This window comes from Diorhabda carinulata, chromosome X, assembly GCF_026250575.1.
Source record: "Diorhabda carinulata isolate Delta chromosome X, icDioCari1.1, whole genome shotgun sequence".
NCBI classification, from domain to species: domain Eukaryota; kingdom Metazoa; phylum Arthropoda; class Insecta; order Coleoptera; family Chrysomelidae; genus Diorhabda; species Diorhabda carinulata.
The window spans coordinates 3,695,624-3,721,626 of NC_079472.1; the positions used below are offsets into that span (position 1 = coordinate 3,695,624).

Here is a 26,003-nt window from a genome sequence, read left to right on the forward strand (position 1 = left end):
GCGAGATTGGAGCGTTGTGATTTGAAAGTTCTGATGTTGTATACGGTGTTCGTTTTTTGGGACATTTTTGGTTCTCCTGTAGGATATGCTGGTTGTGAAATTAAAAATTTTTTGATCTATGTCTTTTTATTAATAAAATCTGTAATATACAGACAGAATTGCTACAACTTGTCGCTCCTTTACAGATGACAAATATAAGGGGAAAATTGTAAATTTGGTACAATGAGTTGTCAATTCAATAATTCATTCCAAATAAGCACAATAACGGAAGACAGAAATAAAAAGAATTGCTTAAGTCTCTCAAGTATTGTCGCCAAATTTTAATCACCAATTACTGTGATGATGTAGAAAATACATCGGAAGTTCAAATTAACAAAATTTCGTTATCGGTAGTTCAAATGAACAAAATTTTGTTAATTAATAAAAATTGGCGACTATACGACTCATATTAAAAAAAAAGATATAATATCTGTACACATAGATATTTAATACTTCCATAAATAGAAGAAATTCACTAAGTAAAATTTAAAAAGTCACTATTTAATAATTTAACCTTAAAAAATATAATTGAATGGATCATCTAGAAACTATCTCAAGTTTAAGACGATCTAAATTTATTTATTTGTAACTAAAGTCCTTCACACTGATTGGCTGGAAAGAATAAAAAAATCTTCCACTGTTACCAGACTACTCGGAAAAAATCAGTTAACAGATTTTTTTTGGTCAACACGCAAATGTTTACATCTATACTAAGGATAAACTTTTGGAACTAAAAATAATCCTAAATAATTACTTTTGCTAAATCAATAGAATAGCAAAAGAATAGACAACTGTAGGATTAATTATCAAATAACTTTTTAATAAACAGATTTGATTCAGTTATTTTAGTTCCCGAACAAACTCTCACTGACAATAGTTATTTTGGGAAAGAAGACTGCCAAATTTAAATTGTTTATTTTTAAACGAATTAACTATTAGAAAACATTGAAAGTATAGAAAATGGCATAATTAATTATCAAACAACTTGTTAATAAATCGAAAGATTGTTTGATCATTCATAAAACGATTGAACTGATTGCAAGAAGTTGTTAATGAAAAGATTTAAATCAATAACCAAATTTCCTGTTATTTCCCAAATAAAATATGACAACTAAAGGAGTTTTTGGAAGAAATTTTCAATGGACTTTTAGTTGAGTTAGATCCCAAACAAATGAATCTATGAAGTTATAATAAACTATTACAAAATGAACATTTATGCAATAGAGAGTTGAAGAATTAAATCATCAAAAGAATGGTTAATGATTCACAAAGCGATTGAGTTTATTACAAGAAGATTGTGAAAAAAAAACAGAAAATTGTCAAACTTGCTAAAAGAAAGATCTAGTCATTTAACAAATTCTCCAGTTTTTATCAAGTAAAAGATTTCAATGAAAGTAGTTTACGAGAGAACTTTCCAATAAAGACCTTTTCTAAATGAGTTAGTTTGTGATTAACTAATAGAAATTGAACATTTAAGCATTAGAGAGTATATTAAAAGAATAGTTACCAGATCTTAAATCTAACCACGTTGTAATTGATTTTTTTTCGGGGGGCTTATTGTTCAATGATAGTCCGAGAAGTTCAAAAATTGATCCAAAAGATTTGAATATTGTAAAATGATAAATGAATGTAAGTTATGGAAGACATTTCGACTTAACCATAAATCTATTAAGTAATTAAATTAGATGTAAACAATGTGCCATAGCAGAGTTCGGCTAAATAAAGTTCACACAATATAAGATATTCAAATATACTGAGTGTTTTATGCACTTCGAATGGAATGTGTAAAATCTGGACTCGATAAAATTTTTCTTCGAGCGAAGATGAACATATTGCACACGTATATTATAAATATATAATTTTGAGCATTTATTTTTTAATAGTTTTTCTTATACATTTCAATCAGTCACAATTATTTAAAAATTCATCCTATAAATCGGTATTTTTTTGTCTTAAAGCTACATTCGACAATACTGAATCATTTACACGTGCAATTTTTTCAATATATCGCACAATATAAAGTAGTTTGTAATTTGACTAGTGTGAAAATGCCTATAATATGCATATCGTTGATAAAATTTGAACAATACACAGTTTAAAGTTGAAAAAAAGATTATTATGTCAGATAGCACTGGTATATGTTTAGAAATCCTCATTTTATTAATAAAAGTGTTTTGTTATTTAAAAAGAATGTGATGAACTTTTCTACTTCTTGAAAATCTTATGTTCATACTGAAAACTTTTGCAAATAACTGAAAATTCAAGATTTTCAGGATTTTCAACTTTGTATTAAATTTTTGAAAAATTCATAAAATGTTGAAATTTGAAAAAAATTAACTGGGATGATGATTGTTAAAGAAATGTCCAGGCCCTGTTTCTTAAAATTAAGCAAATAATGAAGATTTCTAACGTTAAAATTTTTAAAGAATTAATTATGGAAATAATCATTTTAAAACAAATACTTATGCCTTGTTCCTAAAAACTGAAGAAACATTAAAGATTTTCAGATTTTGAAGGCCCATGGCCTGTTTTTAAAAATTGAAGTAATAATGAATATTTTCAATTTTTTTGTCAATTATTAAAAAACTTATGAAAAGTTCGATTATAAGAAAATTAACCACTAAAATAATCACTTTTGAACAAATACTCATGCACCGTTTATAGGAATTCAAAAAACAATAAAGATTTTCAAGTTTTCTAGTTTTTTGCTATAAAATTCTTGGAAAATTAATAAAACATTTAAATTTCAAAATATCGACTAACGAAATAATTATTTTTAAATAAATACTCAGGTCTGACTATAAACTGAACAATTTAAAAGTTTTGGAAAATCATAAAAATTTATATATCAAGTCTAACAATTTAAATATTAAAAATTGATCAATCAAAAAATTTTCCAAATTCAATCAAAGATATACACACAGTAATAATCCCAAAATCTGATCTCTTTAGGATCTCTACATTCAAGCAAAGGATAATTTGAAAAATAATTCACTTTCACTACGAACATATTATTGTTTCGTAACTTTACAACAATCTGAATTGACTTAGTTATGATAACGACAAATTACTAATAACATGATCCATGCGCGAATTTATTTCCGCAAAATAAAAATTATTAATCACCACGTCAATTATAAAATGATTCAACTTATTAACTTACATTTTCCGAGCATCCTTTTTATATTACACACTAAACCAGTATCTAAATAAAGATAGAACCAAACTTAAAACCTGTAGTCCGGTCCTGCCATATCTATAGCCCATCTAAATTTGTCTCTTTGCGTTTTGTTATAAATTTTTTCGATGGAAACGTTATATTTCTTACACCACGCGACGCTTATTCTCGGATCTAAATAATTTAATTTCGAAGTACCGAGAGCTATGGTCTTATTCTCGTCTCTATCGGTCTCTTGGATTTCAAGTTTGGTCAATTGTTCTTTAAGACGTTGCAGCATCTTCTTCTTCTTATCGGCAACTATCTTCTCTTTGACGCTACCATGTTTCGCTTCCCGTACCGCATCTTTCACCTAAACACATTTTCTTATATATAAATGGATTTTATTTAACATATAATTCATAATACCTGTCGTTCTGCGTCTTTAATTGCTTCTTTTTTAGAGGCTATCTTTTCTTTCAATTTTTCCATGGATTTTTCATGCCCTTTGGGTACGGAACGTTGATGGTTACACAATATAGCTACCGCTCTATTCGCTCTATTATATGCCAAAATTTTTTCGGCTTCCGTATCATTCTCATTCGTTAATAAATCTAATTGTTGTTGTAGTGTAAACGAAGCATTGTAAGTACGGAAAACCTATAAAAAAAATAAATGGGTATCCATAATACGTTTTATTATCACTAGAATATCACTTTATTACCTTGGCAGTAAGACCTTCCATTAATTCATTGAGATGTTTGTTCATAATTTGGGTGTTAAGCCTGTCGAATAGATCATCACCTTCCTTTTTATTTTCCATAAATAATCCAAGATTTTTGAACACACGTTTTTCAACTGGTACTTCGTTATAATACCTAAAAAGTATATCCTAAAGCTTACTAGAATAATAACAGTGATATTAGTATCGTCAATATTTTCCCAACAGTTTCTCATAAAGTCTACTGAAGTCATCTATGGATAAAGATACTAGAGTTAATAGGGCTGGAAAACAATGAAAAATCAATGGACACAATGCTTAAAATGATGGACAAGATATCCCATTTGAATTGATATACAGATATACAGATGGTTGAATGCTAACACAAGAAGCTAGGTTTGATATTTTTGGATCAAAATGCAAAATTTACATACAACTAAAAAAAAGCACTCATTATTTTTCAGACACCGTTGCTAGCAATGAATATATGTTCTCATTAGAGAATAGAACCTCGCTAGAAAACACATTTATATTCTCTTTGATAGCCAAGTACCCTAAAAACCCTAAACAAACTCTAAAAACACTAAGTAATGGAAATAAATCCACCATTATGTGGCCTCGGGGCTACCAGGTAATGAGTCCTACTGTGATTTCACGAGATGTGACATCAAATGATCTGAACAGATGGACAAAATGTCTAAGAAGCTTCTAGAGGTGAGAAACTAAATTAAACTGGTTGTCGGTCTTCTGAAAGGTCACTGCCTTGTAACAGTTAATCAAACTATTAAATGTAACAAGCAAACAATATATTTGTTAACACTGTTACATTAACCTTTAAAACACGATTATTCAAATAATTCATATATTGATTATTTTCTCAATTGATTGTTTGTAGGAAGTAATATAAGTGATGAGAAGAGCTCCTCAAATAGTTTTAATTATCGCAACCTTATCCCGCCAGGATAAAAGAATTCCAAGAGCTAAAATATAATACGCCTAGAAAGGAAAAAATGGGATATTCTAAGACCCAACATCAAGAACTGGCAGAGTAGTTAACTGTAATTTCAAAGTGCAGCAAGTGTTGCTTTACACCATAACAATTGTTTTGTTGCTGGATTTTCTGGTAAAGTGCAGGTATAAAAAAGAAATCTGAAGAAGCGTTGGGATAGAAACCTTGCCACTTTGAGAATCAACATTACAGTGGTCTAATGGTAAACTATAATGATTCAATTTTTGCAGCCGCTTCTTGATATAAAGAGGTCCTTAAGTAGTTTTAATGATTCCAACATTAAAACTCCGCCTTTGAAATGATAAACGTGGCAGATTATCTACTCTGGAAATGCCCTGCCCAACACCTTAGGATTGGAACTAAAAACAGTAAGAACCATAAACTCATTTGGACCTCAATACAGTATCTTGATTCTCCAACTTCAGACTTCAATTTTTCTGGATGTCCATGCTCAAGTCACAATCTTTTAATGGTATCCTCAATGTAATCTCAAATGGAATCCTGGAGTCCCAGATTTCCATCCTCAATACAGTATCTCAATTCACAGACTTTAGACCTCAATTTTCCTGGATTTCCATGTCCGCTACTTTTGCTTAAATGAATAGTAAACTGATTTTTTAACACTTAAACTTCAAGATCTATTGTACCTCCTTCTCAAAGCTGCTTTAGTAACCATCTATAGCTTCTACAAAAGATTTCACCAATTATTTTGTATCTTCTTAGATGCTTCTTAACAAACTTTTATCTTCATTGTTCATTTATCGTCGCTTCCCAGACTTTCACAAGAAAATCAAGCCCCTTAATAATTGAGTCACAGCAATTGACATCCAATGGAAAAAATTAATTTTTGAAAATTTCTGGAACCGTTGGTGATACCACTACACAAACACACAATTACCACTGTCTTCTTCAGTTCCAACAATCAGTTTATTCCCTCAACTAATATTTGTTTCATCAGTCCATATTTTTATTTTATTGTATCTTGTATTTTTCTTCTTTGGAGGTTCTACTTCATCTTTCTATAAATAAGTTAAAAGTAAATTTCAACTTACCTAATGGAATCTTTTCCGAGAAAATCAAAGACTACCACAAATTCTTTGTCATCTTTTTTCTCGTGTAATTCTATGTGTTCAACTCTAAGAGAACAACAACCTACAGTATCTGCTTGATCTTCATCCTTCTCGTTACCAGCTCTCAGAGCTAATCTATCAATAAAGTAGAGAGCCACAGCCCTTTGCCTAACTTTCATTTCTTTAGATTTCCAGTCCTATAACAAAAAAAATTCATCAATGACCCCTTCTTCCTTTTCTCTTATCACTTGATACTTACTTGTATGTATTGATTTCTTATCTTATCGATACATTTGTGAAGTTTCCTAGCAGTTTCATACTTTTGCCAATCTTTTTCGCCCTTAAGTTTGGAACTGGGATTCAACATGATGTATTTCACTTGATTTTGAACATTTTCAGTCCACGATACCAACCATGTGACTGTATTAACATGACGCACTTCTTTCCATTTGTGACCTGGAGGAGCTACTGGAATCTTCGAATCTTTGCTACAATTTATGATGATATCTTCTGCTTCTAGACGTTTCTTTAGTTTACCCATCTTAGGATGTTCACCTCGACCTTATAAAACAATAAAATTGACAGAATTGAATTTTAGAATCAAGATAATATATACCTCTGAAAAGACCGGGCGGTTCCAGTTTAAAATTACCAATTTTTTCTTTATGACCATCTATTGTACAAAAACCGTATTCTTTTATTAATGCTTCGTTTTTTTCTTTCAAAGCTTTTTTCTCTTCTTTACTTCGGTTTCTATTCTTTTCTGCTACATCCAAAAAATATGCGTGCATTTTTTTAAAATCGCATTTTTTCAAATCAGTTATTAGAACTCGTTCTTCATCATTCATCACCTAAAGAAATATAAATAAATATATTCTTATAAATAAATAATAATCATATACATACCTTCCTCCAGTCTTTAAAAAAATTCTTATTAAATATCTCTTTGGTGGTATAATCGTGGTCTAACATTTTAGCATAGAAGCCTGCTACCTCCTCAGCAGGTTCAGATAAACGAACTTCTTTTCCATCATACAAAAATTTGACATCTTTTGGAAGTGGCTCATACGGTGGTGCGAATACAGGACCTTTATGTTCCAAGAAAGTCCATTTAACGCCATCGTCTTTCTTTTCTTCTTCCCACCTGTAAATAATCACTTCTAATTTGGATATTCTATACGAAATTTGTTAATTGAGAAACACACAAACTCTAATAATCCTAACTAATAGAAGCAAAGTATATGGCTAGCAGTGTATAGCAGATAACCTTGATAAAAATGGGGGCAATGACACCATATTTTGGACCTAGTCCTGCTGTGACCGACCTCATGAGATGACACATCAAAAACGAATTGAACAGATGGACAATCTGAAAGAAGTCTGAGAAGTTTCTAGAGATGTCCAGAACCGACATTAAACTGGTTGTTGATCTTATGACATGTCACTGTTTTGTCTTTAGAAATTAGAACAAAAAACTACAAGAAAAATAACATCCAGTGTAGTCTGTATTGTTGATGCAGAACAATGAAATGAAGAGTCAAGCACAATATATAATTTTTAGTTGGAAAGTCAAAATGACAACCTAAACAATCTAATCTACAGACATCCATTTTCAAAGCAGTCTTAAATAGAATCCTAAATCCCAGACTTCCATCCTCGATACAGTACTTCAAATCTCAGACTTCTGACCACAATTTTCCTAGATTTCCATCCTAGTATCACATAATCTCTTATTGGTATCCTCAGAACAATCTCGAATAGAATCCTAGATTCCCAAATTTCCATCCTCTCAGACTCCCACCTCAATTTTCCAGTATTTCCATCCTTGAATCACATAATCTTCTATCGGTATTTTTACTTCCTAGTGTCAATCTGCTATTTTTGCTCGAATGAATAGTAAACTGATTTTTTCAGACTAAAACTTCAAGTTCAAAGCTCTAGTAACCATTTATGACTCATTTTCTGGTTTAATTATTTTAACAAAGTCCAATATCTGTGATGGCTTCATTGAGGATAGATCTTCGTTTCTACAAATGTTTTCTTTGAATATTTTTTTGTGTTCCTTCTATTTCCCCGAAGAATCTGTTTCTGATTCTCATTGGATGATTTTTTATACACTTTGTTTTCATTGCAAAGGCTCTTTATCTAGGAACATTTATCCATACTTCCAAGACTTTCGAGATAAAATTAAGCTTCATAATAAATTAATCATAGCTAATCGAAGCAGTAGGAATTTCTGGGTCCGTTGGTGATGTTGTAATGAATACACTATTTACAGCTACCACTACACCAACACTCACAATTACACCTTAACAGATTGACAGTCCAAAAGATTCATAACCATACCAGTTAAGTCCTAGAAACAAATTTTGTTTAGAACGCTTCATTATTTTTATAAAATTCATAACACAACAATTTTTTCAGTAGTTCAAATGTAGATTAGTTTATAAATATTTCTAAGTACCATTATTAAGATTAGATAGAAGTCCTACTTTCTCCTAGTGATATAGCCTATGAAAAATAATTGTTATAAACAATGAACTTCACCTCTTCAAGACAGCTATCGTTTTATTTAGATCGTCCACCTTAATAGGAACATTTTTTAAATCACCATAAATAAAATTTTCACTTTTATTTGGTTCGGACCGCGTTGCTTTTAACCTCACTTTATAAAAAACGTTATTTTTAATTTCGAATACATGTAAACACCTGAACAAATTTTTCAAAAACTGTTGATTTCTATGTTGGAAGTACACTACTTTGAGCATAACAATAACAAAAAAAAAAATGGATTTTATATCAATTAATTTTATCAACAATTTCGACGTGGCCCGAGGTCGTATAGGAACGTTGACGTTAATAATCCGTTGTTGCCACTTCCTCACGCGGATCCTCAATATACGGATTTTCGAATAATTTATATTTTCGTTTATGCACCAACTAAGAATTAAAAAAATTATAAAATTAATAGAAAAAATTTATAATTGACATCAGAAAAATATTCTATTGAATTTTAATATTTAAATTATTATGTAAAAAGCAAAATATAAAGTAGAAAAATATACAAATTTTTTGCAAGTTTGGCAACTAAGCATTAAAAGTATTTAATATTGAATATTAGGGGTAATTTGGGTAAAATTTAAAAATAAGTTAATATTTTACAAATACAGTTTATAAGGCAAAAATATTTTTAAATAGTAAAGCAATGTACTACATAAAAATCTAACTCACCATTTCCAAACTTCTTGTTCCTCTTCCTTCTTTTTCTTGCCCTTTTTAGGACTATCCCCATCTGCATTCTCCATCTTTATCTCAGCTTTGACGCTCTCTTTTTTCACCTTCTTCTCTTTTTTCTTTGCGGCTTTTTTCGCGGGTTTGTAATCATTTTCTTCATCGTCATCATACTCCTCATCGTCGTCGTCATAACCTCTTTTCTTTTTCTTTTTGGGCTTCTCCTCTTTCACTTCTTTTTTCGGCCTCTTTCTAGCCGTTAACGGCACGTCATCGTCATCATCTTCTTCGTCTTCTATTTTCCTTTTCTTGCTATTCATACGGGCAGACTTGAGAGAAACAAGATAATTAATAGGGTTAATAGAGATAGGGTTACGGTTTGAAGCATACTACTGACACTACCCTTATGTGAAGGAAAGGGATGCCTGCCTGGTGGTATAATCTTAGTTAAACTAGTAGAAAAAACATATAAATGGAATAAAAACTATAAATGGTTATTTTATAGGATGTATCTAGTTTCTTTTTAACAAAGACTACACTGGTTGTCAATAAAGATACATAGTAGAATTTAACCATTAATAGCAAATAAACATACCATTTGACTTCTGCGGCTCTGTAAATATTAGAAAAATACTCAATTAAAAATCATTTTTCATATTCAGGCCTTCTAAACACGAAGCTACTCATTCGAAACTAATGATTAGTTTCAAATGAGTAGTTCAGTGTGGGCCTTATTTTACAAAATAGACTGACCTGACACTGGAATCATTCAAAATCTATAAAAATGAATTTATTATTTATATGTTTTAATGTTACTTACCAATGGCATATCTTCGTCACTGTCATCCTCAGCTTCTTCTTTAATTTCATTCTTAATATTCTCCGATTTCTCATCTTGGCTATCTTCACAACCATCCTCACCGGAGAAACTTGATTCTTCTTTCTTAAAATGTGACAAGTTGTAGTCACAACTACTAGCCTGAGAATAATCAGCTTGGCTACCATCGTCGGCTTCATCTTGACTGCTCACAGGATCATCCTTTATGACTAATTTGTCTTCATCATCGTCAGTACTGAAATTAGCTTCTTCTTTTGCAGTCATTGACTCATCTTCTGGCTCTTCTTTCAACTGTTTGATTTCTTCAACCTCCTCTTTGATCTTGCGGTTGTTTTCTTCTGAAATACCCAATGAAACTGTTTATACTGAGGGATATACGAATAAAAAATAAATTATAGAACCAAAATTATGATACCACAAAGTTTACATCAACATATTTGAATTTCTGAGATGGTACAAAATCTTTTAAAACAATATTTAAATCAGTTTGCTTGGTATATGTAATATTTCGAAATTATACTTAATATTTCTTATATATTCCATTATTTTGATGCTTGGTTTGAATCGTATTGAAGATATCGATAATATTTGGTAATTGCAGCTTTTTACGTTTCTATTCAGTTATACTTGGTACAAGAATATCAAAATAACATCATATAATAATAAAAAAATGTTGATTTCCGTACAAATTTATTCAGTAACTTGTATATATAATTAAAATTATAACAGAATAATTAATATGTAATTAGTGTTCATAATAATCTGAAAAATCGTTTCATACACAACTGTATTGAAAAAACGCATTGCAAAGAATAATGGTTATGAGCTATTGTTTAAATATTTGCAATTAAAAACAGTTTATCACAAAATGTTTATCGAATTTGGTTGTTATTCAGAATAATAGAAGATTAAATTCTTTTGGAAAGAAATGTGCAAAATCACTTACATTCTAAAAAAGAATTAATGTTGTAGAAAGTACATACCTACCTATTAAATACTGTTCTAGTATTGTATAAATCATTTTGTTGAGATACTAAGAATTTCAAATGTTGTCAAAAAAAGAGATAGAGAAGTAGAATTTTCAAAATGTGACATTTGTTGTCAATATCAAACCGGACAGATCGAATTGTTTCCAATATTCCAACATGAAAACAACAAAGTTACTGGGTTTTATCGAAAGAAATCAGCAGTCAGTAGAATCAACAAGCAATAGAAATTTGAATATAAGATCCTGTAAGAAAATGCATAAAAAAACTAAAGAAAAATTATAATAACTTACATACCAGAAAAATAATGAGATAAATAAATTAGGACTCACAGAACATATGATTTCCTTTTCTTTTAAGAAGTTGTATGTCAAAAATCATCTAGCAACATCTTCACCAAAATGTTAATGTTATTCAATCTCCATAAGCTATCGATGCTTAAAGACTAGTAAAATTTATTTTTTTCAAATTTGTATTATTTATATCAACATATATACCAAAGCTATCCAAGAAATTTCACTCACAATGTACCCAACAATGCGGTCCAGGTAAACAAACAGCAACAATTTCTACTGAAAATTAGGTAAATTTGTTACGGGCAATTTTAATCTGAACAGCAATAAATCACTCAGTGGAGCTTCAATTGAACAAATAGGTCTAAAATAATTAATAACTGCATTAAAACATGAAATAATAAAAAGAACACTTAAAATTGAAGTCTGAAACATAAAAATATATATTTTGTATCAAGTTATCATCTAATGCAGCTTCAGTTAGCTCCATAGAAAGTGTGATAGTGAAATGCCCTCTGGCACATATCATATCAGATTGAACAGTTTCAACATGAAAACAACAAAGTTACTGGGTTTAATAGGAAGTGAGAAAGTGTAGAATCAACAAGCTATGGGAATTTAATTATAAGATCTTGTAAGAAAATGCATAAAAAAAACTAAATAAAAATTATAATAACTTAGATATTTGTTTAAAGAGCAAAAGAAAATAATTAAAGTTATTAAGGAATAATTTTAAATAATTAATTTATTAAATGCCTTTCTCTAATTGTCTCAACACTTGAACTTACAATAGGACTTGCATATTTTACTAAACAGTTACAAAAGCATTACAAATTTTTTAAACTCACCTGAATTTTTGTCTTTTTCATATTTCTTTTCTTTATCCTTTCTATCCTTATCCTTTGAACTGGAATGATGTCTGTCTTTCTCACGTTCCTTATCCCTATGTTTATCCTTTGAACTACCATGTCGATCTTTTTCCTTATCTTTATCTCTGTGTTTCTGCTTATCCTTATCTCTATCCCTTTCTTTATCCTTGTCTCTCTTTTCTCGATCTTTGTCTCTAGAACTGCTCTTGTGCTCCTTATCATGAGAACTTTTATGTTCCTTCTCTTTATCTTTGGATGAATACTTTTTATCGTCTCTATATTTATCTTTACTTTTATCTTTATCACGTTTGTCCTTTTCACTTCTTTCTTTATCCCGATCTTTATCTTTGCTTGAAGATTTATGGGAGCTGCTGTGACGGTCTTTTTCCTTGGAACTGTGATGTCTGTCCTTATCTTTCTCTTTATCCCTATTGGAACTTTTATGGTCCTTACTCCTACTTTTATCTTTGTCCCTATCCCTATCTCTATATTTATCTTTGTGTTCTGATTTATGACTCTTGTGCTTCTCCGAGTATCCGTTTAGGCCATTCACATGGCTTGAATCACCGTTTTGCTCTTTGTTTGCCTGTACCAATATAATTTAAATAATTATTTGAAAATTAAATCTACAAAATATTACGAAATATTTCACTAAAATGTACGAAAATCATATTTACTGATAGAAAAAAACATGGTTATACTCAAACAGTATGCACGCTTTCACACAAGTCAATACGTGGGACTTAGTTTCTGACGCCATTTTCGGACTTAGAAAATTTTTGCATCACGCTATGAAGTTACTTATAAAGTACCTTTTAATTAGATAAAATGGATTTTTCGTGAAGGTACGAGTGTTACAAATGAAAAATTAAGTTTAAATATATACTCACCGGACTCGATTCTCCTTCAGTAACAGAGTTTTCGACTTCCATTTCGTTACAACTTGAACTATTAAAGTGTAACTTCACTACCGATCAAGAGTACATCAGGATTGAGAATGAGAATGTCGATGGAGAAAGCAACAAGCAACGTCTAAGTGCTAAAATTTAGTTGTGCGCAGACTCGGACAAAGGCAATAACCTTTCAAGCGCCATTATTTAAAATTATAGTGGCTAAATAATTTTTTTATATTTTCTGAAATTATTTCAGTAATATTATTGTCAATTAATATAAACAATATTTTTAATGGAAAAATTATCTATAATTCTATGTAGATTTTATCATAACAAAATTTACTAAGTATGCTTAAAACGCTAATTTATTAATATTGACAATAAAAAGTGACAATAAGAGTGTTAGATTTATATGTGTTTTGAACAACAATATCGACCTATCAATTTATCAGGAAAAAATATATTCACTCAATATCAGTATTCATACTATAGTCTACTCGAATATATGAATACTGAATTATATTTTCTTGTACATTTTGTGAAATTATACAATTTAAATTAATTTAAATTGCAACATTTTTTAAACGGAAAAAATTTTTAAGGTCAGTGCCATCTACAGTAGTCATATGGTGATACATCGATAAGACAGTGGCAACATTGGAAACATTTTCCAAATAAATAAGGTTAACACTATTTTTTTTATATTAACTAAAATGGAAAATCTTATTCTTTTATCCGTTTTTATGAAATAAAGAATCAGAAATATAATAAAAATGGAAAAACTACTTCATACTAATATAAAAACAGTAAGTTAATCTAATAAAATGACAGCGATTTTTTAATTTAAACATTTTTTAGATTTCAAGATTACTTTTCGATGGTACTATAAAACCTACGGAACTAACAAACTTGGCGTTAAAAAAAGCAGAAGATATCAAACATTTAAATTCATTTATATCTATAACATCAAACCAAGCTAAGTCGCAAGGAGAAAAGTCGGAAAAGCGATTTACCGATAGAAAACCAATTTCAGAATTAGATGGTGTTACAATAGCAGTCAAAGATAATTTTTGTACACAAAATATCAAGACAACATGTGCCTCGAAAATGTTGGAAAATTTTGTGCCAACTTACAATGCTACAGTGTGTCAAAGACTTTTTGATGCAGGTGCGGTTTTAATAGGAAAAACAAACTTAGATGAATTTGCAATGGGAAGTGCTACAACTGACTCAATATACGGACCAACGAAAAATATTTGGAGATATAAAAGTGAGGATTTTTTTCTTTCAGGAGGTAGTAGTGGAGGAAGTGCTGTAGCTGTTGCTTCTGGTGTATGTTTTGCGTACGTATTACATAAATTTGGTTTATATCCAAATATTTAGATTTTATGTTAAGGATTTAGTAAAATAATTCTCAATAATGAACTAAAACGCAGCCTTAAAATCAAATGTAAAATATTTCATTATAAAGAAAATTAAACTAGTAGTAATGTCGTATTTTTATTATAATAGTAATAGATTAATTTTTTCTTCTTACACGTCATTATATAAAACAACACATTATTCATTAAAATATGTCTGAAATTAGGATTATACATTTTTTAGAGCTATAGGTTCAGATACAGGTGGTTCAACAAGAAATCCTGCTTCATATTGTGGAGTTGTAGGATTAAAACCTACTTATGGGTTAGTTTCTCGTTGGGGCTTAATTCCATTGGTAAATTCAATGGATGTACCTGGTATTTTGGCAAGAACAGTCGATGATGTAGTATCTGTACTTAATGTTATCGCAGGTTTCGATAACAAAGATTCCACATCACTTACAAAACCTTACAATAAAATTAGGTGAGTTCATGTTCTTCTTTTAATCTTAGGTCTCATTTTTTTTATATTTGCGACCTAATTATAAAATCACTTTTTCCAAATTATATATATAGAAGACATAAGAAACCATTTTTCAATTTTAATATTGCATACACTATTTTGCTGAACTTAGTATAAGTAATTTAATACTTTTAACAACTATTTAAAGAAAAATACTGAGTTGTATTACTGGGTAAATAAAGTTGTTTTACCATAAGGTTGTATGGACATGAGTACTTTGTATTTTGAAAATTGTTTACAAGGAAAAAAGTTTGGGAATCATAGGATGTTTGTTCATGGGAAGTTTCGAATCATAGGTATCTAGAAATGTTTTCCTACAAACTTTTTATTATCAATTTTTAAATAAAGCAAAACAAAACCACCTGCTGCTTTTCACAAACACACCTCATGGACTAATGAAACCTCTGGAGATAGAAGATTTTCAAAAAGAAATAATTTTTTGGGAGATATGTGCTTTTAAAATGTGGCTTCAATAAATGGTTCCAATATCAAAAAAGAAAATTTTATATTTTTGTTAAATATTTTTTATTAAATATCCTTTATAATTATTAATTACTCTAATTTCCATAAGTAATATCTTTTTAATTCATTTTATAATGAGCTATTGACAACACAATTTTCCCATAAATAAAATTATTTCATTTTAATGAATACGGTGTATTTATATACATTTAAAATGATTTTAGACTGCCCCCAGCTAGAAAAATGAGCATCAAGGGCCTCAAAATCGGTATTCCTATCGAATATAACTCTGAACATGTTAGCAAAGAAGTTTTAGATACTTGGAATGAAATTGCAGCTCTATTACAGTCTCACGGAGCAGTAATAAAAAAGGTAGACATAAATGACTATTAAAAGTATGTCGTTTCTTTTAACCAAAGCATCTTAATAATCTTTAGTTTTAGGTATCTATGCCTCACACTGAATACAGTATCGTTTGTTATTCTATTTTAAATCAGTGTGAGGTGGCTAGCAACATGGCTCGATATGATGGTATCGAATATGGTTTCAGAGCTAATGAAGAATTATCTACGGAAAAATTATATGCCTCTAGTCGTAAATTGGGTTTTAATGATGTTGTTAAAAATAGGATACTATGTGGAAACTACTTTTTATTAACCAGGTAATATTTTTCTAAGTTAATTAATAATCCTATATATAGTTAATTACTTTTGGATATATTATTTTAGAAATTATGATAAATATTTTACACAAGCTCTTAAAATTCGAAGATTGATTGCGAACGATTTCCATAATGTATGGAATGATGTTTCTTTATTGTTGACGCCAACAACTTTGTCAGAAGCCCCATCGTATAAAAGTTATATAGAAAATTATGACCCGTACAAAAACGCTTTCGAAGATTTTTGCACGCAGTGTGCAAATATGGCAGGTAAACCTTAATTTTTTTTTTCATTTCATACTACTTAAGCCCTCTTTTTAAGTGATATTTTTTCAAATCAATATTCTTATTCTTTTAAACAACAAATACTAGATGCGACTTCATGTCTATCTGACATAAAGTCACATCTTTTTTTCTTCTAAGGAAACTGATGTTATTTGAAGATGATGATGTTTAGTCAGCTAAGCCTTGCAGAGAAGTATTTCCTATATCAGGACAAAACCTAATAAATTACACATGAAAAAAACAACAACAAACCTCTCCCATTTCTCTCTTGTTAGTTTCTTTAGCCTGAAAAAGTTGAGACTTGGTACACTTTTTATATTAAGCTAGAAAAGGCTTTTTTTTCAAATTAATATTCTATAATTCTTTTAACAGCACCATTCTATTACTTTCCTGATTAATTTATTTTGACTTCTACTAGCCCTTATTTGTGAAAAAATGTTTTTTTCTGTTAGATATTATTTTGAACATTGCAGTCATCTGTTAAAAGAATTATTCACCATTATATACAGTATGTACAGAAACTATGACTACCAGATGTGGTTTTGAGTCCATTTGAACTACTACACATTTTTCTGAAAGTTCCTTCTAAGGAAACTGATATTATTTAAAAGTGACGTTGTTTAGCCAGTTTTTGAACTTATCTAATTAAAACACCTTATACTTGGTACATTATCTAAGCACCCAGCTTAATTTTTCTTCAATAAATCATTAATTACCTTTTTTTCCATTTTTATTTATTAATTCCCCCTTTTCTGATGTATTTAATTTATGCTCCATGTATTCTTGTTCCTTTGCATTTTATGAGTATTCAGGATTCACATTCCCAAATTAATGCAGGTTAACAAATATTTTTATATATTTTTAACTTTGGTTCAATATTTATTTTTTTATATGCAGTTTGTGGCATAATACTGTTACTCGTTTCCCAGTTTCTTCCCTAGCTTTCCATATCTTTATATTTTTCTATGATCACGTTTAACCCCCTGTTTTGAAACTTCTTAGTCTGCCAGATCCTTTTCAACTATTTTGAATCTATATAGATTTTTATATTTTTTTGTGTTTGTAGTTAGAGGTTCTACGTACGTCCAAAAATTTGAATTTATATTTGTAGGTGTACCAGCAGTTTCGATACCAATAAAATTGTCCAAAAACGTTTTACCACTAAGTCTTCAATTAATGGGACGAAATCTAAGCGAACCGATGTTATTAGCAGTAGCTAAGTATATTGAAAATTTGGTAAAATTTCCACATTTCCAATACGAGTTATGATCATATGCAAAAAGATTGAAAGGAAAGGTATAATAAACAGTAAAACAAAGAATAAGAGAAGAAAAGAAAAAAATCATGGTTTTACCTCAATTTTTTTCAATATTGTTCAAATTAACCATGTGTTGTTATATTCATGTTCCAGTTTTTAAAAAATTGTTTAAAAATTAAATCAAAACTCAAGATTCTTCTACCCCTTTCTGTATTGTAGATTTTTCCTCAGAAATGATCACCATCTTCCTTCCAAACACCACCAACTCATTTTTGGGTAATAAGTACTTTTGGAACTCTGTTATATTAAAGGGCAATTCTCCCTTTTCCTTACTGGACAAAAAACTACTGCAATATTATAAAATGTTTACTTTGAAGTAGGTACAATTGAACAAATACAAAAAAGTATGTTAAATATAAATAATACATTCGATAGATGTAGATCTAAAAACCTATTACCAATTTAATAAAAATTATTTTAAATTACACGAAACAAAATATATATATATAAGTATGTATATCGAACAAGAGGATATCACAATCAATAAAAATTATGTATTAGGCTTTTGGCAGTAAAATTACATACAAAAAATATATAATCAAAAAGAATGTAAGGAAAGGTGCTGTAATAGTCAATAGGAAGAAATCTAACAAAAATTTATAAAACGATTATATATAATTTTGGTTGTCAAAGTTAATTATCACGCAAAGAACCAAATAAACCATATTACGATAAATAAAATGTTTTTTTTTCACATTCTGTTGTCCTTTGTCTTTGGTAATTTTGGCCTTTACCAAACCATTAGCAAATAATATGTGGACTTCATAAGCCTTTAATCAACGATATGGGACCAAGAATAAAAACTGGGGGACTGTGTCTTTGATGACATAAAAAACCAAATGAAAATTATCACACGCCCTTTTGTTTACAAACATATTTTTGCCATTTCTGAACAATTTAGCCCTTTAAGCCGTTAATAAACGATATGGGGGCTAAGAAATGAAACTGTGGCATTGGAGCTTCAAGTTGATCATAGAAAACAACCAATTAAAAGATATGACAAATATCAGATGCTCTTTTATATAGAAACATGGTTTTGTCAATTCAGAATAATTTAGCCTTTCATAAAGTCATTAATCAACGATATGGGGGCAAAGAATTCAAACTGTAGCACCGAGACTTTAAGTTGATCATATAAAACAACCAAATAAGATATATTATGACAAATATCGGATTCCCTTTTGTATAGAAACATGATTTTGTCATTTCGGAACAATTTAGCCCTTTATAAAGCTGTTATTAAACGATATGAGGCATATGAATCGAATCTGTGGAACTGGGAATATTAAAACCAAACAAAATATAATACTACAAATATCAGATGCTCTTTAGTATGGAAACATTTTGTAATTCCAAACAATTTAGGCCTTCATTACCGATATGGGGGCTAAGAATTGAAACTGTGGGACTAGGACATTAAGTTGAGCTCAATAATGGAATAAAATCTTACGAGAATCAGAATCGCTTTAGTTATCCAATTTTTTTCTGCATTTCAGTCGAATTTTTTACATTTATAAGATACCATGAAAAATAACGGATGCAGTTTTTCACAGAAACATGTTTTTGACGTATTGACTCAATATTGGCCTTAATATACCCATTATTAAACCGATATGGGTATAAGAAATTGGGGAAAAGTTGAGTACAGTGATGGAATAAAAGATCATTATGAGTTACAATTGCAAATTGAAGATATGAGCGCAAATATTGAGCCAGGTCTTTTATTTATACTTAGTGATACAAAAAAGATAAAAGTTCACTACAACAAACACGAGATCCAATTATTTCAAAAGAAAACGGTCTTTTTGACAATAAGTACAGTTTTGGTGTTTATAAAGCTATTATTAAACTACTATGGGTATACTAAAACTGTGGTACTAAGCTTTTCAGTTTATCAACAAAATCCATATAAAAAATATTACAACAAATATTATTTGGATTTTTTAATAAAAAAAAAATATTTATAGAGCCATTATTCAACCAATATAACCATAAGTGATCATATATAAAACCAAATAAAAGATTATGACAAATGTAGACGCAATTTTCCATAGAAAAGTGTTTTTTTTTTACATTTTTGTCTTTATAAAGCATGAAGACCTTCGAAAGTTGAATTATAGATCATAATAAATGTATTACAACAAATATCAGGTATACACACAAAGACTGAAACTGTGGGACCAGACTTTTAAGTTTCAATTAGTGATACTACAGAAAGTGACATAAAAAGTATTTTAATTAATAGAAATTGCATTTTTTCACAGAAAAATGTTTATTTGACAATTGTAATAAATATTTTTATGGAGGCTAAAACTGCGTAGAATTAATTATCAAATTACACCCATAAGCAAAATTTAATCACTAAAAAGCAGTTTTCAGACTAAGAAAAGAATAAAAGAATATATATAATAAATAAAAAAATTAACTATAAAAAAGTATGCATTGTTTCTAGTAAACATAATAGAATAATTGAGATCTCCTCCCTATAAACAAAATCGAATGTATAAAAATATAGTATAAAAAATACTGAAATTAAAATATTTATCTTAATTACAAAAAAAGTGATTCAAAGTTCGTATACGAGATAGATTTAATGTCTGGTGGCAAATTTCTTTATTTTTCAATTTATACAAAATATCTAGAAATTTGTTTAAGTATTGAACAGACAATTTGTATAATTTTTTGCACCAAACAAAACCTACCAGATTACTAAGGAAAATAATTAGGATGAAATCGAAAATTTTACTTCCTAAAAACAATTTTCTGATACATATATTCCGAAAACATTTTCTGACAGCTCCAAAATATAATCGAAGTGAGAAAAACTCACACTTGATTCACTTATTCATCAAAAATTATATTACAACGATAATAACCCCCCCAAGAACCAAATTAATAAAAATATAACAAGAAATATTTTCTATAAATAATAATCTGGCATCACTAACTTTGTTATTTACTCATTTGAATAATCTGTTAATGCATCGTATTTTTTCTCACTTCAAATAACAGGCTAAAGGTGCATTGAAAGCTGTCATATCCTCTAATTTCATATTATTTGTGACATAAATACATGGAAATAGCTTAAAATTTAGATGTTACTCTTATTGTTAAATATCTAGGGTGTGTATTCTTTCAGGGTTTCCAATTTTTGTTTCTGTTCGGGAGTTTCATCGGTCGCTACCAAAAGAGTAAAACACAGACCCATAGTTAAACTCGTCACCTTCACACCCGATAATTTGTTTACCTAAAAAATAAATATTTAAGAGAAAAACTTAACAATATCGAATTATTGATATTCATATTACCATTAATACTGTACAAAAATGGTTCTGAATAAAAAATAAAATATTTATAGATACCTCTTTTGGTGTAGTACTAGTTTTCTGCATATCTCCCAATCCTAATTCACCATAACAAGGAGATGCTCCCCAAGCTATAACTGTCTCATCAGCGGCGACAATTATTGATGTCTGTCCAGTACCGATGTGTTTGATATTCCATCCAGCAAGATCTTGTATGGGTTTTGGGTACATATTTGCCTCACCAGTTTTTTTAGTTTGACCAAACATGAAGAGTCCATTGTACTCAGTCACTGCTAGAGAATAAGTCGAGCCACAATGCACTGAACGTACACCTCTAGATTGGCTATCAAAGTATTTTATAAGACGAGGAACCTAAGAGATAGATAAAATAAAATGGAAGGTATTTTATCATAATTGTACATACCATTTCATCTTTTTGTTCAGCATGTCCCAATCTACCAAAACCACCGAAGCCCCACGAAAATGCTCTTTTTTTACTATCGATAGCCACAGTATGATTTTGTCCACAAGAAAAATCCACAATTTCAGTTACATCTACAGGAGAAACGTGTCCATCTTTACTTTTCTCAATATAAAGGACAATTCTTTTAGGACTCGTTTGATAATTAAAACACAATTTTGTGCTAGTTTTGAAGTATTTACCATCAGTATTGTGGCCTAATTGACCATATTCAGGTAGACCAAATGAATGGAGACCACCTTTTATGTCAAGAATTACAGAAAAATCAGCGCCAGCACCTACCTAAATAAAGGAAAATGAAATGATATAGTAAATTTTCGATCCAAATATCAAATATATACCTTAATAATTGGAGGTCCCCTGTAATTGATTCTTGTAGGTACCAATACCTGAGGCTGTAAGTTTCCTATACCACACTGCCCTGATCTATTGTCCCCACAAGCATATACTGTCCCTCCATCTGTTAAAAATAATGTGTGGTGTCTTCCACATGCAGCCCCTAACAAAAAGTTGAAAATTCAATATAAACAGTCAATGAATAATGAGTTTTGAATATAAAATTGTTAAAATCTAACCACATTAACCAACACTAGATAGTTTTGTTAAACTACATTCTTTATGTTCGTTGAATTATCACCTTGTTTAATTCAACACCTTTATACTTACCTTGTTCTAATTTCAGTGGTTCCTCAAAATACTGCTTCCAAATTATGTAACTATTATTTTATATGTTGTAATAGAAAGTTTTATTTCATCTCGAAACATAATAACTACGACAATTTTAATAATTACCAATGATATTCATGTTCTCCAAACTAGGTACCAATGTAGGTGTAGTTCTTGTGTTGGTATCATCCAATCCTAATTGACCATGAGGGTTCCTCCCAAACGTCATTGCCTTACCTTCCTCTGTAACCAGGACGGAGTGTCCAGCTACACAACCACTTACTACTAATCGAATCTAAAAATTTATCACCTCACTATTGAATCTGCATATTTGTACTTTGATCTACTAGAAATATAAATAGTAATTCAGCCATAGTTACCACAATACTACTAAAAGACCTCTCAATCCTTATGGAAATTGGGTTTCGGCCATATTTTCTGAAATTTAGCACAATGATAGTTTGAAGTAGGCTGATTAAAAGTCTCAATGGGCAAGAAACCCCAAACCCGCAGAAACTCTTTGAAATCAAAGGGTACCATAAGAGGAGAGGTTTCTGCCAGTTTTTCTGAAACTTGGCACAATGATAGTTCAAAGCAAGCTAATTAAAAGTTTCAATAAGTACAAAACCCCTAACCCCGTTAAAACTACCAGCAAAGTGTCCGAAGGTATTCTGGAAGGGAATTAGTTTTGGCAGATTGTTCTGAAATTGGGCATAATGACAGTTCAAAGCAAGCTGATAAGAAGTTTTGATGGGCACAAAACCCCCCAACTTCGTCAAAACTACCCACAAAGTGTCCAAATGCACCCTGGAAGGAAGGGACTTGATTTTGGCCAATTGCTCTGAAATTTGGCACAATGACAGTTTAAAGCCAGCTTAAAGAGCCCGAAATCCCACAACTACCTCTGAAGAGTGCAAGGGGTACCCCCTTAAGAAGAGGGGTTTCTTTTTTCAGTTTTATATTAGTGCCAATAGTACCTACGGATACTTTGGGGGTAGTTTTGACAGAGTTGGGTAGATTTTGTACTCTTTTAATTAGCTTGCTTTGAACTATCATTGTTACAAATTTCAGAAAAAAAGGGGGAAACTCAACCTCTTATGGTACTCTTGGACTTTTCAGGAATATGATGGGGATGTGAGGGCTTTAGGGTTTTTTGCCCTTTGAGACTATTAATCAACTTCAAATTATCATTTTCCATATGGATTTAGCAGGGTCTTTTGTGATATTTGATGAATTAAACCATGTTTTTGTTACCTTTAACAATACTTAAAATGGTTGGGTTACACAAAAAATTAACAAATTAAAAAAAACATGAGAAAAATGTTTGAAATGGGATGTGATTTGAGTAAGTCAATTAATGACCTTGATAATTTGAGCTGTGTATCATTGTTGCGAAAATGGTCTGAATGAATAAATTTTGAATGGAAGTTTTTCCAACTTAAGCAAATATATCATGTATATAAACAGCTGTAGTGCTTAAGATTAACTTTTAAATAGAATGTTTCAAATATAAACTATCAGAATAACAAAAAACTAACCACATGGCAATCTTGGAAATGCAAACATATGAATTTTTGACAACAATATTTCTAACTGTACAACAGGTGGATGTTCTATTCTCATATTATTGAAATCAGTTTTTCGTAAATATTCAGTATTTTTCATTACATCTAACATTAGATTTGATTTTTAACGTAACAAGCAATATAAATATGAAATTTTAATATAAATATGATCACTTACCCTTAGATCAGTAAACCTGTGGGGCCAATATAGCATAGGTAACACTTTCTGACCTTTAACTTCTCTTTTACCCATGGTATCCCAATTAATATTGCCAAAGAAAACTAATTGACCAGCGGGTTTAATTATAGTGTTTAATAATTCCTTGGGTAAAGGAGTTTCATCTACGTCTCCATGTCCAGCAATGAGAACTTCATCGGGTTGAACGTTATTTTCGTTACCACTACCATCACTTAAATCGGAATCCATATCTAAGTTTTTTTTGTTTTTCTTACCACCTGCCTTCTTAGAAGGGGCTCTCTTCCTTTTCACAGATGTAGACATCGTATAATTTCTATACAAAGAAAAAGGTTAAGCGTTGAAAACAACGTTCACAGTGCAAACTTCACGTACTTTCCGTATTTCTTCTTACTTCAAAATCGTAAATTCTATTCGAAAAAACTTCTAAAATGTTGTTTTTAAACTATGAAGACACTGGAGTAGAGGTAGATGCGGGGTTTCAGGTCACCGGCTTCTTAGCAAAAAGCAAAATGGCTAATCATCCAACTAAAGCGGATACATACCAAACCAAACAGCCAGTGTTTTTTATTAACGGCATTTTATGATGTTTTCATCGGAACAAATCACTAGGCAAGTGTTACCAACATACATTTTGAAAAATAAAAATTTTTCAAAATAGCTTTTAAATAGCGATCATCGGAACGTTTGTCTTAGCTAATAACTTTCCCATCAGATCAAATTTCCATTAAATAAAATTTTTGTGAATGTATTTCAGCACTTAAAATTAGAATAAGAATAAAATACTATAAATAATTATTTATTACTTGCGTTAGAAAGTTTATTCATAATCAATAATTCTGTAATCACAACATTGATTACTATTTGATTTTTATATAAAACTAACGAAATCTGTAACAAATATTGACTCTAAATCACCAAGGTAGATGACACTACTATCAGTTTTATAATGAGGATTTATCATTGAGCACTTTTAAAAAAGGCTTTGGGTATACAAAATCTGTTTATAATGTTTTAAACTGTTAAATAAACATTGGTATATTAAATTCCTCAATAAATCAAATTGGCATTCTACGTACTTATTAATACTGACATATCAACCGATGACGTATACGCGCTTGGTAGTGTGAGAAGAGTTAAAAGTAATTTTTTAAACACATTATATATATTAATATTTTTTTTTTCGATGCCCGTTTCGCACTTCCTTATCAACGTTTACTATAATTAATAGAACACTTCAGAGAAATAGATAGATATCCAAATTAACAAGTGTTATCTAAATTGATATCTCATTCAAATTAACATAACAATTCACGAGCAATTTCGGTGTGCTAAATATAGTTTACTGCAAACTATAAATAACAAAATCGATATTAATTAGATTCGAATAATACCAAATTCTATACAAACTTCCTATTTCCGTTTTAGAAACTTTTATACCACCTTGTACCCGGCTCTTACTTTTTAACTTGGCCTAACCTAACAAAAATTCTCTTAGCGGTCCGACCTTGAGCTCCAACAATGTCACAGTAATACAGGGAGGGTCAAAATATAAGTACAACGAAGAATTGTTGAAGATTAAATATTGAAATGTGTAGAATCCCAAGAGCAGAAGGAGTAATTAATATTTGTTAGTCACAAATTGCATCTAAAGGAAGAATTGCTACGAAAAAAGGAATTATATTATTTCAATAAAGTTATAAAAGATTTTTATTTGAGACTTTACATTTTGAGCGTTTGTTTTTATGTAATCAATCAGTATGTTATATATAAGATCATAATTCGGTTAGAACCATCGGGGAAACCTATTAAAAAGAAATGACTTGTTTGGAACCAAAATTTTGTTTCCACACTGTATAGCGTAGTGCCGAATCCTTGGTGTCGAAACGTGCGGGGCACTATAACCTGAATACCGCTACGAGAATTGGGTTAACGAGTAAACTTCTAAGGGAAAATCAGATCGAAAAACCATCAAACGTGAAGCTCTTATCAACACATGCATTTCTACAGTCTCACATTTTACATTGTAGTGGAACAAAAGCATTCAAACGCGAATGGTTTCAATTGATTTTAA

General features: G+C 30.1%; 3 protein-coding genes across 6 annotated transcripts; 1 reads left to right on the plus strand and 2 right to left on the minus strand.

The window, feature by feature from the left end:
- Positions 1-107: 107 nt before the first annotated feature.
- On the minus strand, positions 108-13,263 carry LOC130901169 (DNA topoisomerase 1). 3 transcript variants are annotated; one of them, XM_057812311.1, is made up of 11 exons: positions 13,104-13,263; positions 12,193-12,799; positions 10,048-10,403; positions 9,228-9,556; positions 6,903-7,140; positions 6,613-6,847; positions 6,256-6,557; positions 5,979-6,193; positions 3,921-4,074; positions 3,626-3,856; positions 108-3,569 (listed from the first exon to the last, which is right to left on the minus strand). In XM_057812311.1, the coding sequence occupies exons 1-11, from the start codon at positions 13,143-13,145 to the stop codon at positions 3,267-3,269; spliced, it is 3,012 nt and encodes a 1,003-aa protein (XP_057668294.1). In that variant the 5' UTR covers positions 13,146-13,263; the 3' UTR covers positions 108-3,266. The 3 variants fall into 3 exon arrangements, with proteins under 3 accessions (XP_057668294.1, XP_057668295.1, XP_057668296.1); XM_057812312.1 differs by lacking the exons at positions 12,193-12,799; positions 13,104-13,263 and adding an exon at positions 11,053-11,291; XM_057812313.1 differs by lacking the exons at positions 9,228-9,556; positions 10,048-10,403; positions 12,193-12,799; positions 13,104-13,263 and adding an exon at positions 8,544-8,862.
- A 216-nt stretch (positions 13,264-13,479) lies between these two features.
- On the plus strand, positions 13,480-18,397 carry LOC130901177 (glutamyl-tRNA(Gln) amidotransferase subunit A, mitochondrial). The gene is made up of 7 exons (XM_057812344.1): positions 13,480-13,912; positions 13,965-14,449; positions 14,712-14,951; positions 15,677-15,824; positions 15,896-16,113; positions 16,181-16,383; positions 17,510-18,397. Exons 1-7 carry the CDS (start codon positions 13,880-13,882, stop codon positions 17,665-17,667), a joined length of 1,485 nt encoding a protein of 494 aa, XP_057668327.1. The 5' UTR covers positions 13,480-13,879; the 3' UTR covers positions 17,668-18,397.
- LOC130901178 (protein RCC2 homolog) lies at positions 18,009-25,854 on the minus strand. 2 transcript variants are annotated; one of them, XM_057812345.1, is made up of 7 exons: positions 24,305-24,567; positions 23,912-24,245; positions 22,295-22,463; positions 21,844-22,001; positions 21,446-21,784; positions 21,079-21,393; positions 18,009-20,963 (listed from the first exon to the last, which is right to left on the minus strand). In XM_057812345.1, the coding sequence occupies exons 2-7, from the start codon at positions 24,233-24,235 to the stop codon at positions 20,835-20,837; spliced, it is 1,434 nt and encodes a 477-aa protein (XP_057668328.1). In that variant the 5' UTR covers positions 24,236-24,245; positions 24,305-24,567; the 3' UTR covers positions 18,009-20,834. The 2 variants fall into 2 exon arrangements, with proteins under 2 accessions (XP_057668328.1, XP_057668329.1); XM_057812346.1 differs by having other exon boundaries at positions 23,912-25,854.
- Between the last annotated feature and the right edge of the window lie 149 nt (positions 25,855-26,003).